General features: G+C 50.3%; 1 protein-coding gene across 1 annotated transcript in view; it reads right to left on the bottom strand.

Moving 5' to 3' along the window:
• The window catches only part of Grik3 (glutamate ionotropic receptor kainate type subunit 3), a 210,921-nt gene that overhangs the window by 57,394 nt on the left and 138,238 nt on the right, over positions 1-15,289 (bottom strand). The window contains exons 3-5 of the mRNA XM_051188767.1: positions 13,405-13,662; positions 6,216-6,397; positions 3,648-3,701 (exon numbers count right to left, since the gene is read on the bottom strand). Of these exons, the coding sequence (XP_051044724.1) occupies positions 3,648-3,701; positions 6,216-6,397; positions 13,405-13,662 (494 nt within the window). The remainder of the gene's footprint in view (positions 1-3,647; positions 3,702-6,215; positions 6,398-13,404; positions 13,663-15,289) is intronic.

Raw genomic sequence — 15,289 nt, 5'->3', positions numbered from 1 at the left:
TGGGCAACTTTGCAGCTTGGCAAAAAGTTGCATTTCCGATGCCAAATGTTGACACACTGAATTCAGTGTCGACTGGGGACCTTTTAGAAACGTTCAGCATAACATAATAGACTAATTCATTAGCACCCCATGGGTCTGAATGGGGAGAAGCCGATGCTCGGAAAACATGGCCTCAAGGAACGACAGATGAAAATATCTTTCCCATGATGTAACTGTTATTGCCGGGAAGTGGCATTAATTGTGATTGCTTATCTATTAATTTATTATAATTCTTTTTTTTTCACCTCCAGGCTCTTACCTACATATGACATGCACCAGGGGCTCAGCTGGGGCTGATTAGCACAGGGTTATCTGGGAATGGCTCAAAGCTGGCTGACACCGATAATGGCAGCTAGGGTAATTAAAACGTCTTCGGCATGGGAGAAGTGACTTTGGAGAAATTTTTTGAAGGGAGGGGTTGATGATGTGCATTTCCTAAGATAAATGCCAAATGCCATTCCCCTTCCTAATATAGCCACCACTGACCAATGGGCTTGAAAAGGGAGAGTCACGAGGTAGAGTCCCCAGCTAACAGGGCTGGAAGAAAGACCCTAGCAACAGGCTGTGACCAGGGAAGAAGACAGAGGGAGGCATAGTGGAGGCCACTGGGATTGCATGGAAGACACCTGATCCGCAGTCCACCATAAAGGTGTCTGTACTATAGCAACCACATCTTCCTGGAAGAGCCTGGTCTCCTGTGCCTCAGAAAGGGGAGAGAGGAAGAACAGTTCCCCAAAGCAGCTATGGCAAGAGCTGGAGTGAGAGCCTAAGCCAGTATCGCTGATCTCTGGGCCAGTCAAGTGATCTCTCTTGGTGTGGAGCAGAAAGCATACTCTCCCCTTGTGGCCTCGAAGGGAAAATCAGAGGATACAGGCAAAGGATGTAAGTGTGGGCGCTGCTGGGATACATGAAGACTCTGTTTACTCCATTAGTGTCAATCACCATGCTGGACCATTATGGCCAGGCATCATGAAGAGTCTACCTGGTAGAGGGGGTGGGGGACACTGCAGTGACAGTTGTTGGCAGAAGGTTTGGAAGCTGGAAAGCTTGTGCTGGGAAAAATTTCCGCTGCCTGCTTGTTGCTGAGCCACTTCTGTGAGCCTCAGTCCATTGTTGGGGGTGGGATGGGAGGGTTACAGCTCCCATGGATGTTTGTTTTGAGGGATGGAGGACACACAGGAAGCAAAAGCAGGAGGTGAGTTTATTTGACACACACAGTGGGAAGTACCAAGGGTTGTCCTACAGCTCACCGCTGTCGATGCTTTTGAACACTGACCCTATCAAGTAACACTGCCATTGTTATTGTTTTACAGACACAGGCATGAGGTAAAGAGAAGGAGGTACCTTGTCTAAGGAAGTGAGCTATCTCCTTTTGTGGTGGCGGTGGTGTGTGAGTGGTTATGTATATGGCGTGTACACACGTCTGCGCGGAGACCAGAGGAAGACGTTGGGTGATCTGCTCTCTCATTCACCCTCTTGAGAGGGGTCCCTCACTGAACTTGGAACCAGGATGGATTCCAGGAAGGCCCCCAGAACCTTCTGTCCCTACCTGCTACAGCCACTGCTTGGTTGTGAGTGTGCACAGCCACAGTGGGCTTTTTAATGTGGTTCTGGATATTTGAACTCAGTTTCCATGCTTGCGCAGCAAGTGCTCTTAACCCTGAGCCACCTCCCCCAACAATGAAGTATCTTAATCCCAATCAGACACACCAGAGTCCATGGTCTTAACTGCAAGGGATGCTTCGCACTGATCATGCTGATTACAGACTAATTTGTATGGCGATCATTCATCCACTCATCTCCTGCTCAGGCATCACACAGCACCTGCTGTGGGCCAAGCAGTCCGTGGGCACTACAAGTAGACAGGCTTGCTCACAGAGGAAGTTTCGGAGCTCATGTGTGAGCTTTGTGTCGAGACCACCTCTGTTCATCCTCCCAGCTCAGAGCTGGCAATCTCAGCAAATGAAAAGATGAACAGAACAGCTGCACCAAGGAAGCAAGGTCTGGAATAAATGCGTCTTGCACGGGACTGGAGGGAGTCGGGGTACTAGAATGCTTTTTCTGAAACCTTTGATCTTGACCTCCATGGAAAATGGCATCACTTCAGAAGGCACTGTCATCTCTAGTCTTGGTCTGGAATGCTGCCAAGGATTGAGCCCCTTTCCCTAAGCTCCTGGTGACTTTCTGGGACGCAGAATGGCAGAGGCTGGGGTGAGGTAGACCCTTATGGAGAAGGTGCCTGGTCTTAGTCCCCACTTCTCAGGGTTCATGTCTCCTCACGGTGTTTTCATCGGGCACCCAGGTTTGATTTACAGCCAGCAGAATGGGCCCTGAGCACTGACTGCGTGGGCAAGGGGTGTTATGAATGGAGGCTGTGTGACAATCAGGACATGCCAGTGACTACTCCATGCTGGAGAGAAACTCTGCCTGGTAGCAGTGGCTCACTGCTGTGGTGTAAGTGTTTGCATGGCTGACTTTAGGCTAAGAATATAACATGGAGCTGTGAGAACATGGCTGATTCTCCAACTCCTGTAAGAGCCAACTCCAACACATCACTGAAGAGCTAACCTGCCTCTGTTCCTTCTGGGCAGAATACCCTTCCTCTCTCCCGCACCTATCAGTGAGTTCCTACTGATCCTTCAAAGCTTAGCTTTTTCTAGAAAGCCTGCCTTAAACTCCTCACCGGCTATCAGCCCTACAGCTCTTAACATCTCCTTGTGCTGTGCCCTATGGTTGTCTGCCTGAGGTCAAAGGTCAGCTGTATCAGAGCCAGACACGTAGAGGAAGATGGACTGGAAGGCCTCAATTGTAGCCATCTTGAAATTGCCGGCTTAGCCCAGATGCTGGGTGAAGACTAGTGACTGGCGCTCTATAAGTGAAGAAATCATCTACAGGACTGTAGGGCTGCGGGGGTGGGGGTCAGGGCCCTGAATGGGGGAGGGCAGGGAGGGAGGGTGAGTCCACTCCAAGGCCAGGCGGCTTAGCAGCTCTTTGGCACAGGACACCACGATTCTGCTGATCTCAGATCACAACTAATTATTCTAATGGCTTTAAGTGGCCCTAAATGTTCTCAGAGTTTGGACAGGCCCCATCTGGAGCCAGCAGGTGGGCTGGCCCCAGTGACAGCAAGGGGCTGACTCAGAATGGATGGGGCAGGATCCAAGGTGGTCATTCTAGGTGTGACGGGAGGCCTCTGGCAGGTGATGGGAGGGTGGTCTAAAGAGAGTTAGCAGCCACTCACTCCTGCTCTAAAACAGGCTCTCACCCCTGGGCCTGATCAGACTACTAGGCCTCCCAAAGAGGTAGAAGCCGGTTTTGCAGAGGAAGAAACCAAGACATGTAGAGGAAGAAACCCAGGGTTTCCATACTAGTCAGCAGAGAACTTCTTCTCCACTGTGGCTCCAGAGACCATGCTCATGACTTTGTAAAAATGGGTAGTTCACAGAGGTATCATCGTGGTATCACCTGGAGCGACATCTACAGCCTTGAGAAGGCTTGGGTCTGCTCCAACTACAGCACTGCCCCCAGCAGGCTGGCCCAGGCCCAACTCAAGTAACCTTCATCCCCACAGGTCCCACCCTTGCTCACAGGACCCAGGGGTACATTACCAGAGTGGTGAAGATAAAGTGGTAGTATTCAGTCATCATGCCCATGGCCATGGCCTGTGGGGAAGCAGAGTGTTAGTTAGCCAGGGGCAGGGAACACTCCAGCAGCTCTCTGTTCACCAGGGGCAGGGGAGCTGGGAGAAAGGACAGGCGGGGGCCTGTGTGAAGCTGTCTGCTCAGGTCTAGGGTGTCCACCGAGACCTTGCGATGAAGACACGGATTGGCTGGCAGACAGTAACAGGTTCCCACTGCTGTGGGGTTTGGGGCCACATTCTTCCAAAGTGCCCCGTTCGGCAGGACAGCGGGGAAATGGCCAGCTGTCTGGGTTTTCAGTCAGTATCTCTGGGCCTGTCACTCAGACATGCTGACAGAGGCTTGAGCCACCTCAAGAGCCTGGCTCTACATGGTGTGGATCTCCTAGTCAGCCAGGCTGGAGGGGGATGTCCTTAGCGTGAGTGTCTCTCCGGAGCAAGGAAAACTCCATGCCTCCCTGATTCCATCAGGTCACACGACACAGCATACGGTCCTCTGGGATTGTTAGTACACAGCTGCATGAGGTCTCTGGGTGATGTATCCTGTGTGTTTTATTAGAAGCCTGTAATCTATAACACTAATGACTGTCATGCATTTTCAACAGAGTTCCTCAGAAAGCAGGGCCCACCAAGGGTTCTGGAGGAAACTATCACAGGGTCAAATATACTTTGAACTGCTTTATGTTCTCTGTCACCCTCGTCCGTGCTGTGAGGGCTGGGAGGAGGCCAGCAGCCGGGAAAGGCCTCAACCCCCTTTAGTCCACTTTTAGCTCGGCCGAGGGTCCTCATCTGTAACTCTAGATGTTTTGCAGGCAGACAGACCTGGGACTAATCTGAATTCCTGGCTGCTTTTCCTTTAGCCTTGGTCTCTTCGCTTGTCAAGGGCTGTAATAATAGCCCCCTTGCTTCCAGTGTCAGTGAGAAGGGGCAGATACCTGCTGAGTTACTCCTTGGTAACCAATGCTATGACTGTCATTCTGTCACACATGCAGGGAAGAGAGGGGAAGCCCTAGGACAGTGAAGGTTACAGGACCTTTGCACAGGTATTCCACACAGGGACCCTAAGGCCTCTCCAGGCCCAACACCAGAACCCCTGTCTCTGCTGTCCCATCTCACTGATAACCCCAGAGATGTTTGAGGAGGGATTGTGAATGACCTCTACCCACAGAGGAGGAGGTGCTGGTGGTGGTGACTCCCTCATGTAACATGGAAGGGCAGAGGCAGGGCAATAGGAAAGTATTTTCCCCCTTAGGCAGGACAGCAAGTTTCTCAAGCCAGCCTTGAACTTGCAGGAGGGCTGAAGATGACATTGGATTTCTGATGTTCCTTCCTGTACCTCTTGACTGCTAAGACTACAGGCGGGTGTCACCACATGTGGCTTATGTGGTACAGGAATTGAACCTGGGATCTTGTTTATTCTGAATAAGTACTCTACCAATTAAGTGATATCCCCAGGACCCAGATACTCTCTGTATCTCTCAACACCACACATCATTATATAGCCCAGGCTGGCCTTGAACTCACTCTGTAGCCCAGGCTGGCCTTGAACCATGATCCTCTTGCCTCCACTTTCTTTGCAGGGCACAGATATGAAGGCTGCCAGACAGGATGGGTACTCCAAATGAAGGGTGGTGCTTGAGCCCTGCAGGGTTTTGAAAATGTCCCAGTCTCTGCTTGGCAACCCCTCCTCTTGAAAGACCTACATTGCCTTGTATCTTTGACTCTTGTGTTTCAAAATTCCTCCAGTCACCTGGACACTTTTAGGGATAACTACTGGCCTTTTACATAAAGCACAAGTTCAGATCAAATGTCTGGGGTTTCACTGTGGTGTCCTGGGGTAGGATGTAGGTCATTTTGTGCCTGCCTGCCTGCCTCCCTCCCCTGGAACTCACTTAATAGACCAGGCTGGTTTCAAACTCAGATCTGCCTGCCTCTGCCTCCTGAGCTGGATTAAAGGCGTGTGCACCCCGCCCAGCTGCCCTTACTTTCCTAATCGGCTGGCAGAGCTCGGCTTTGGTTGCCAGCATGAGTCCTGTTTGGGAATGGAGGGCCATCCTAGCTGGAGAACCATCCTTCTCTTCTGCCATCGTTGCAAAGCTCAGCAGGCTGTTTAAAGAGCAATCTGCCAGTCACAGGCAGGAGCCCTGGCTATGTGGAATTAGTCACTGGGAGAGGCAGTGAGACATCTGACGATGGTTCTGAGAAGCTGAGGCCCTCTGTGCACACCCACACCCTACCAGGGCTATTCTCATGTCTCTTGGTAGCCTGATGGGGGTGGGCTAGGAGGCAGTTATGGGGCAATCTGAATACCAGGACACGACATGGGGCAGATTGTACACCTTTAACACAATGGAAGTAAAAGAACCATTACACTGCTGGTGCAACTGAGGCACAGAGTCATAGTGGCCCCCAGTATCACACAGGCAGCCAGAGAGACAGCTAGGATACTTGCTGGGGTCAAGCTCTGTACCTGGAAAAGAGGAAGTAGAGCTATGTGAGCCCCCACCCTGACTCCTCAGCTTGGACAGTGCTCACCCACCTGCTTGAGGATCTGGGCTGCCATGGTGTGGCTGCAATCAAAGATGATGCGGAACTCCCGGCCCCGCTTCATCTCCTTGAGCAAGGGGCGTGAGTCATCCGAGTCGATGGGGAGCTGACGGATCTTCAGGCGAATGTTGTACCTGGATGGGGCCATGATGAGCTCCTGCAGTCGAATGAGACCTGGGGGCCCAGGACACAGAAGGTGCACATGTACATGCATGCAGAAAACATCTCAGGCACCTACTCAGGTACCTCCATGAAGTATTCCTTGTTTTCTCTGTTCAGAAAGGATTCCCTACCCTCTAGCATCCCCCAATACCCATGCCAGCTCAGAGGGCTCTTCCCTTGGCCTGCTCTGCCTGCCCCCATCCCCTCTCACTCTGCCATGACTAGCGCCCCACAGCACCTGGCCCAGGGCCTTGACACTTAGGGAGCACTCAAACAACGTTTCTGTAATTGAATTGACTTACTGTTTTCTTCTCCCCACACAGAAAAATCTATCCTCCACCTTGGCATTTTGTAAAACCACTTAATCTGGGGACTTCCAGGGAAAACAGAATGTCACTTCCTGGAGACAAATGGCTTGCTTAGGTCTAATTAAGTTCATTTCCTTCCCTATTTCAAGCTCCATTCTTGCTCACTCCTCTGTGGATTCTGGGAGGGAGGCTGCTTACTGCTTTCCGTTGCCCCTACGCAGGCCCATTGCAGAAGGGTTGTGCCAGCAAGTGCTCTCTCCCTCCCTGCATGGAGCCCTCAGCTCAAGCTCAGCAGCCGTACACTATTCGCACACGCATGTTCCATAGACCATGGTCCACACACCCATGTTCCATCTCCCACCCACTTATCCCAAGCACCTCCTTCCCACGTTTATATACTCAGGAAGGATCCTTCTCAGCTAAAGGGACAAAGTGCATGGCCCCAACCAAACCAATCAGCACATTCACTGGGAATAGAAACAGGGGATCTGTGATGAATAATGGCAGGTAAGAAACAATTCTTTTTATGCAAGCAAGGAGGATATAAGTCTGGGGTCACTGAATATAACCAGAGATATGACCCATTAGGGTGCATGTCAGAGAAGATGGAAGGGGGAGGAAACACGTACTAATGGACCCATTTGAACCTCTGGATCAAACAATACTGTAAACTGATGCTGTCTTCAAATGTGTTAGTAGAGACTACCAATAAGAACCACACACACAAGAGCCTGGAAAGTGTTGGTGCACACCTTTAATCCTAGCACTCAGGAGGCAGAGACAGGGAGGTCTGTGAGTTTGAGGCTAGCCTGGTTTACAGAACAAGTTCTAAGACAGCCAGAACTGTCTCAAAACAAACAAACAACAACAAAATGTTGATTCTAAAGAACTACACACACGTACACATACCTGTGTTTCTTAAGCTAACGTGCACTGAAAAAAAAAAATGTCACAGTCATCCATTACAGGGTTTTCTATCTGGGAAGCATCTCCCTCCTTGGTCATTCAAATCTAGAACCCTTCCAATGGAATCCCAGTTTCCAAAGCAATCCCTAGCACCCAGCATAAGTCTATCTAGTTCTCTCATTCCTGGGGGCTTTGTTTCCACCGGCCTCTTGCACCAGGGAGGCTATAACCAGACCTCCCAAAGAGCACCAAAATTTTCGTGGGTTCTGGATACACAGGTGGAAGAATCCTGCTTCCAAAAGGCCTCTGAACTGCTGACACTAGAGCAGATAAGAGAGGGGAGGGGAACAGCAGAAAAGTAGGAATCACAAGCTACCCCTGCCACACCCAGAACCCCAATTTCTCCAGCAGTTCTGGCCTCTCGCATCTGTTACCTGGGGGCCTTCACGCTCACTTCACTCTTGCCCACTCATTTTTCTGACTCCTGTCCAGCATTATCAGACCTGTGGGCTCTGGAGACCCAGATCATGAGGACAGGGACAAGCTGGATGTTGAATGGAAGCCACCAGGGCTGTCTTGTCAGCCAAGCACATCACCCTGTGTAATGCATAATGACCCACATTCTCCAGCAGCAAATGTCAGACTTCTTTCCCATCAGTGTAGTCCCTGAGGAGACTGAGGATCCTTCTGGCCCACCTCCAGAGGACCGGGCTGGGCTGTCTGTGTTTGCCTGAAACCGAGCTTTCCTTTGCCTGTCTCCTTAATCAATCCCTCCCAGAATATGCGCACTGAATCATGGATGTTGGAACGGTGTTTTTCACTTATGAAGCACTTCTGTGCTCGTAGCCCCATTTAGCCATCTCTGGATCCTGGAAGGCATGCAGAACAGGGACCTTCATGCAGGTGGAACAGATAAGGGATCGGAGGGCCACAGAGGTTAAAGGACCTCCCTTAATTCTGAGCATGCCACAAACAGGGTCAGGTTTTAAGAAGCAGTATTTTGCATTCTAGGCAGAGGCCCTTTTCTCCACCCTAAGGCTTTCTCCTCCCTAAACCTTTCCCTTTCAGCCCTGGCAGGGGTTTGTGCACAGATTGGATTAGGAAGGTGGAAACATGGCACAGCTCAAAGGTCACCTCCTCCACAGCCACTCTCCTTGAGGCTACTACTGTGAAAAGGATGAGCCAAACTCCCCACCCCTCCCTAGACTCATACCCTTTGCACAGAGCTGGACAGTGCCCACCCACTGGGCTCAACATTGTCATTTGGTTTGTTCAGTGGGATATTAACAAACATGATGGAACTTCACACTGGCTGATTCTCTTGCTCCTTGGCCATAGTTAGGGCAGCAACGCCTGAGTTAGCCTGCTGGAGGACAGAAACACAAGGAAGAGCGCCAAGGGCAGCCTAGAGCTACCAGCAGGCAGGCAAGTAAGCCAGCTGAAACCAAAGAAGCAGCTGGCTAGGCCCAGTAAGCTGCTGACCTGGTGGACACAGGAGCCAAAGCAATGTTTGCTGTTTTAGGCCACTAGATTTTAGGGGGTGGATTGTTACACAGCTTATTATACAAAGAGCTAACAGATGCATCCTTGGCTGGCATGCCAAGAGTGGCAATGTGCCAGTCCTCATGACCGTATTAGGAGCCAGTCAGTGTCAACCTTACTCCCATTTGACAGTGCCCTCGGAGTAGTAGGCACGGGCTCCATGAACCGTAGCAGACTGTTTTCCAGAAGGTTCAAAGACAGATCTTCCTTGTTGATAAGGGGTGTGAGTCACATTAGGACAAATTTCTTTGTCTCCTTCCCGATTGAGGTGTTGGTGCCTAGTGCAGTCAGGAGCTGCAGCAACACTACTGTGCCCAGGAAAAGAAGGGTCAAGAGGGGGGTAACTATACCCACACAGCACCCTGACCTTGTTGAGCTGTTAAATGATCCCTCGAAAGGTCAGGCCCGTACCCTCTATCCACAAGAAAACTAAGTGGCCACTGCTTGAGTTTATTTGAAATGGGCTGTCCCATCAGCTAAAACATGCTACTGGACATAGTCCTGCCACACTTAGCCAGAGCCTGCTAAAGACACTGTGTTTCCCACCCGGAGATGGTCCAGCCTGGTGAAATGGCTTGGTTGGAAGAGTATGGCTTGTTTCCCACTTCTTCTTTTCCTTCCTTCCTTCCTTCCTTCCTTCCTTCCTTCCTTCCTTCCTTTCTTTTTGTTGTTGTTTTGTTTTGCTTTTCGTTTTTCGAGACAAGTTTCTCTGTGGCTTTGGAAGCTATCTTGGAACTAACTAGCTCTTGTTGGCCAGGCTGGCCTTGAACTCACAAAGATCTGCCTGCCTCTGCTTCCCGAGTGCTGGGATTAAAGGCGTGCGCCACCACTGCCTGGCCCCCACTTCTTATTTCCAATGCTATATTACTGTTCAATGCACATCTGAATCTTAGAACCCATTGTTTTCTTGAACAAACCCCATTTATCACTGCCTCCACTGTAAGTGCCTTTTAAACCGAACTAAACTGAGACAAATTGAAAATCAAAATGAATTAAACGCTAATGAAATATTTCAACCAAGAGCACATTAGGCACTGGGAAGGTGAAGAAATGAAGGCATGGTTATCCCATATTTGTTTGAATGGCTAATCAGATTGTAGGAGAGTTAGGGTGCTGGCAGTGTATCTCAGCAGTAAAATGCTGGCCTAGTATACACAAGACCTTGGGTTTGATTTCTAGCATCTTGTACAAAAAAAAAAAAAAAAAAAAAAAAAAAAAAAAGGGAGTAGAGGAAATGGTATTATATGGAGGTCACAGGCAATTCTAGGCCATCAGAGCCTAGGACCAAGCATCGTAGATTTGTGAGTAGACCTAGGGCTCAAAGACAGGAAGCTGCAGGCTTACGTATCATCTCTGAGCAGTGCCACTAGCATGGTGCCTGTCATCCTGGCGAATCTCCTTGCAAAGCCTTGTCCCCCACTCCCCAGCAGAGGCTCTGCACTCCTGGACAATGCTTCAAGCTAGTATCCACTATGCCCACTTACCTGTGACACTACAGCCATCCTGCCCATATCTGTTTCTTCTGTTCCCAAGCTCTCTTTCAGGCAAACCTTGAGGTGAAGTCTGGCTTCCTTTGTTCTTGTGGGGAACCATCCAGTCCCCCCCAGCTGTTTGCTTTCCTTCCAGTGATCTCACACTTGGCTCTCAGGGGCGTCTACTGAAACTCGGCTTTCATTATTCCACGGCTACGCTCGAGAGCACTCAGTGGTGCTCCGTTACACACAACATAAAGTCTGAAGCCTGAGGCTGGATGTCAGACCTGCACAGCCAGGCGAATCCCGTCTGTCTCGCTTTCCCTGCTCACACTCCATACTCAATCCTCTTCCCAGCCAGGCTGGCATCTCCACAACACTGCTCCACCCTCTCTCCTCTGCTCACATTGTTCCTTCTGCCTGCTATGCTCACAACATGCCCTCTTCTGTCCTTTTGTCCCCCATCTTAAGGGTCAGGGCAAATCTCTCTGTTCTTCTGACATGTCAGCACACACCATCCAAGGCCGCCGAGTTCTCTCCCACCCAGGTACCTGTCCTTTCCACTTGATTCTCAGCTCTGATGGTCTAGAGTTACCAGTGTCCTATAGCCAGGCACCTGCCCTCCTAGAATAGGATTAACTCCTCAGAAAAAAAAGGGTAGTGGTATCTTCACTTCTACAGCCTATGGCATTTCCTGCAAGACTTAGAGTTTAATTCAACATGATTTTCAACTCACCCCAAGTCAGTTCAACCAATGCTTTAAGAATGGCCACACTGTACCAAGCCTTGTGCTGAGTCTTAGAGACACAGAGAGCCTACGATTGGGAAGCACATTTTTTTTTTTTTTCATTTCTCCACATGTGGGTTGTGACTCCCACAGGGGTCAATATCAGCTATCCCAAATATCAGATGTTTACATTACAATTCATAAGAGTAACACATTATAATTATGAAGTAGCAATGAAAATAATTTTATGGCTGGGGTGGGGGAGTCACTGCAACATGAGGAACCGTATTGAAGAGTCACAGCATGAGGAAGGTTGAGAACCACTGATTTGGAAAAGGAAGACCACCAAGTAGCAGAGATGCTAGAGGGGACTGGGTGCCATGGAGGGCCCCATGGTGACAGAGTTTCATGCTGGGATCTCAGGGGGTGGAGCAGCTTTTGAGGACTGCTACTAACATGGAGCTCTGTAGCTGTCTCCAGAACTCTGAGATGGATATCAGTACCCTGATAGCTTGTCTGTGGGCTTTCATCCACGATTCCCATCCCCTATTAGGTAATCAAGAGCTGACAGGGAATGGCAGGTAGCTGAGAGCTGGAGGGCTTGTCAAGGCTGGGTGCCCCACCTCTCCACACACATGAGAAGAGCCAGGCCAGATGGGTTAAGTGACTTGCCAAGGTCACTGTCGCTGAAGAGGCTGGGCAAAGAATTTTCTTGAGATTCAAGTCTTTGGAAAGAAAGAGGAACCAGTTCTGTGCTGGCTAATAGTAGTGGCCTTGGGCTCAAACAGGCCTGCAGAACAGTATGAGCTGTGATGCTGGCTGCTGACAGTGGGCGGGGCCTGTTACCTTGCTGAATCTGTTCCTTGCTCCTGATTTACCATCCCACAGAGTCTCTGAAAGACGTGGAATTAAATGAGACTATCTCGGTGCTGCTTGACTCATGGCCCATGGTAGTCTCTCCCATGCCCTCATCATTCTTTTCTGGCCTCCTCTCCTGACCCTCTCCGTGTTCTCCCATAACACACATTTTGCCAAGGTCCAAAGGGAAGCCCAGAATGTTTGCTGGAGCCCTTAGTGACTATCCATTCTAGGCCTACACCAAGGGCCCAGGACTTTGGAAATAAAGGGTAACACACTATCCTAAGAGGGTTCCAGAAGGTGAGTACCATGATAGATTTGGAAGGCTAAGCAGGCCCTGTGCAGATGAATGAAGGCTGATGTGATTCCGGTTGGGCAAGGCATGAGCAAAGAATGGTGCAGGGGAGGGAGGGTACGTCCAGCCTCAGCTGAAACTCAGAGCCCAGGCTTTTCCTTCCTCCTCACTGGAGGATGAGGCCCAAGGCCAGGCCTGAGCCTGGCTGGGGCCAGCAATCATGTAAGTAGGAAGGAAGCTGGTGTTTGAGTGCAGTGGGGGCATGACAGAGATGGCTGGGGGTTGGCAAAGAAATGGGGGATGGATGCTGCGTGCAGGCGACAGGACGATGAGGCGCGAACTCTTCCCTCTTTATTCTGGAGCATCCCCATGAGGAGGTGAAGGCAGGGAGTGGCAGCCCAGTCAGTGGGTGCAAGAGCAGGGATTTACACGCAGCACACACACACTGCACACCAGGCCACCCATCGAGTAAACTGTGAATGGGCGTGGAGAATATATATGGACACGCCTCCTGCAGGCAGCAGGGTACAGGTGTAGGAGTTCAGGCCAGTGATGGCTGGCAGGGTATGCACACGTGTAAGAGCGTAGAATGGTGGTGGGTGTGAGCACCGGTCAATGCCTGGCAAGTGCCAATCACAGATCCCAGCACTCTGATACAGAAGGTGATGCAGGCGTGCTGAGGAGGGGAGAGTCAGGTGTGAGCCAGGCTGGGGTAGAATAAGGTATGTGTGCAGCTGGTGTGCATGGGCGTGAGAGAGATCCTAGGGGCAAGCGTCAGTGTAACTGGCTGTTGTTGGTGTCCAGTGTAAATGTGACCTTCTCCTCAGAGGCAGCTAGGCAAGCAGACAACCCCAATCTTGGGGCTCTGTTCCCTTCCCCTGCCCCCAGTCTTGGCAGGTCTAGCCACCCACCTGTGCTGTCATCATAGACCACGGTGGCTGACCGCCACTTGAGGGACTGGACCAAGTCGAGGATGGCGTGGCTGAGAGAGGCGTAGTCAGGATACAGATTCACGTAGAAGGTATCTTTGTTGTCCAGGGGATGGTGTTTCCAGCGCAGTTGGATGTGGGGTACCTCCAAGGCATTACAGATAGATTGGACTGCATTGGTACAGGAGCCCTGTGATGGCCCGAAGATGGCTACTACACCCAGCGCCAACTGGTCACAGGCTGCAAGAGAGTGGAGGGGGCACAGGGGTCAGTGAGGTGTTATGCACACTGGGAGTGGGCAGTGATTTTGACAACCCCATAAACCCATGGGGGAAAAGATCCAGAAGTACGCTGGGTGGTGAGAACAACTCATGAAGTTCCAGTTTCCTCATCTAAGCAATGGGGCTGTCACAGCCTCTCCTTTATCTGACACCACAGAGGTAAGAAGAAACAATTATAAGCCCAGCTGTGGAGCGCACCAAACCTATAAGCATGCGAAACAACCTTCATGTCTTTGTAGGTGGAATCCCAGGTTCCAGACAAATAGGAAAGCAAACATCTACTGACTGGGGACTCCAACTTCTACTGTTAGTCCTGGCCTGCTCCCTAAGACCCGATATGAACATTTCCCCTCTCCTCCAGTGACACCATCCAGATGTTGAAGATGCCTCTTAGACCTGTGTTCTGCCTTCATTTCTGTTGCTGTGATAAAATATCCTAAAAGCAACTTAGGAAAGAATGGGTTTATTTTGGCTCACAGTTCCAAAGTGACAGTCCACCTCAGTGGGGAAACCACAGCAGTGGCCTCAAACAGCTGGCCACATCACAGCCACTGTCAACAGCAGCGAGAAATGAATGCATGCATGCATGCTTGCTTGTGCTCAGTTCAACTCCTCTACTCTAGATAGTTTAAGATCCTCTGCCTAGTGAATGTCTCTGCATCTGCAGGTCTTATTAGGGATGCCATCACTGCTACGTCTCTAACAGGAGCTCCAGTCCTCCCACACCCCCTAAGCTCTATACTCCATAGAGACTTTGTTTAAAAGATTTGTAAAAAGGGGCCTCCAAGACTAAATACTGAACCACTGGGAAGGCTGACACATGGTTAAACAAAGTCTGTCTTCCCCTCCTACCATGATGAATACACCAGTCCCCAGCCCATCCCTTCTCTTGCACACACATGCAGGCTCAAGTATGTGAGTGCACACACACAAAAACACCCTTGCTCCACTCCAAAAAAAAAAAGAAATCTGCTTCATGGGCCCCACTTTGTTTGACCTTGAAACACCAACCAAGGATAGCATCTCTTCCATGCTTACAAAGGCCTCCCTTTTATTTGATGCTCCTATCTTGGACCAAGGGCTGAACATCATATTTGACTGAGACAGGAGTCGGTAGAACAGGCACCAGGTGTGCAGTGCTGAAGACAGTGTTGAGATGCAGATGTTGGTGTGGAGGAAAATGAGGGTGATAAAGATGTCTGTGGCATCAGTCATGGAGATGAAGCCAGCAGGGATGGCAAGAGATGTGAGTGGAGAGAGAAAAGGAGATAAAAAAAATGGGGCTTCTGTGGACCATTGCATCTGTGGGATGGTGCTGCTGATACAGATGTTGTCATCAGGGAAATGATGGTGTGGAGGGCAGAGGAGGGATGATGTTGGTGATGACAAGGCTGGTGGCAATGTTGATGTTGTCATAGCAACAATGGAGATGATGGCAGCAGAGGTAGGGACGGAGGTGATAGCATGGGCAGGGATGACAAGAATTGTGGTGCTGACATTTGTGGTGGTGACAGATGACAGTAATGTCCACGTTAGACTCCATTTTCCCAAACGTGCAGAGTCTAGACCTAGTCGGGCTCATTCCC

This window comes from Phodopus roborovskii, unplaced genomic scaffold (genome assembly GCF_943737965.1).
Source record: "Phodopus roborovskii unplaced genomic scaffold, PHOROB, whole genome shotgun sequence".
Lineage (NCBI taxonomy): Eukaryota > Metazoa > Chordata > Mammalia > Rodentia > Cricetidae > Phodopus > Phodopus roborovskii.
This window is presented reverse-complemented; position numbering and strand designations above follow the sequence as displayed.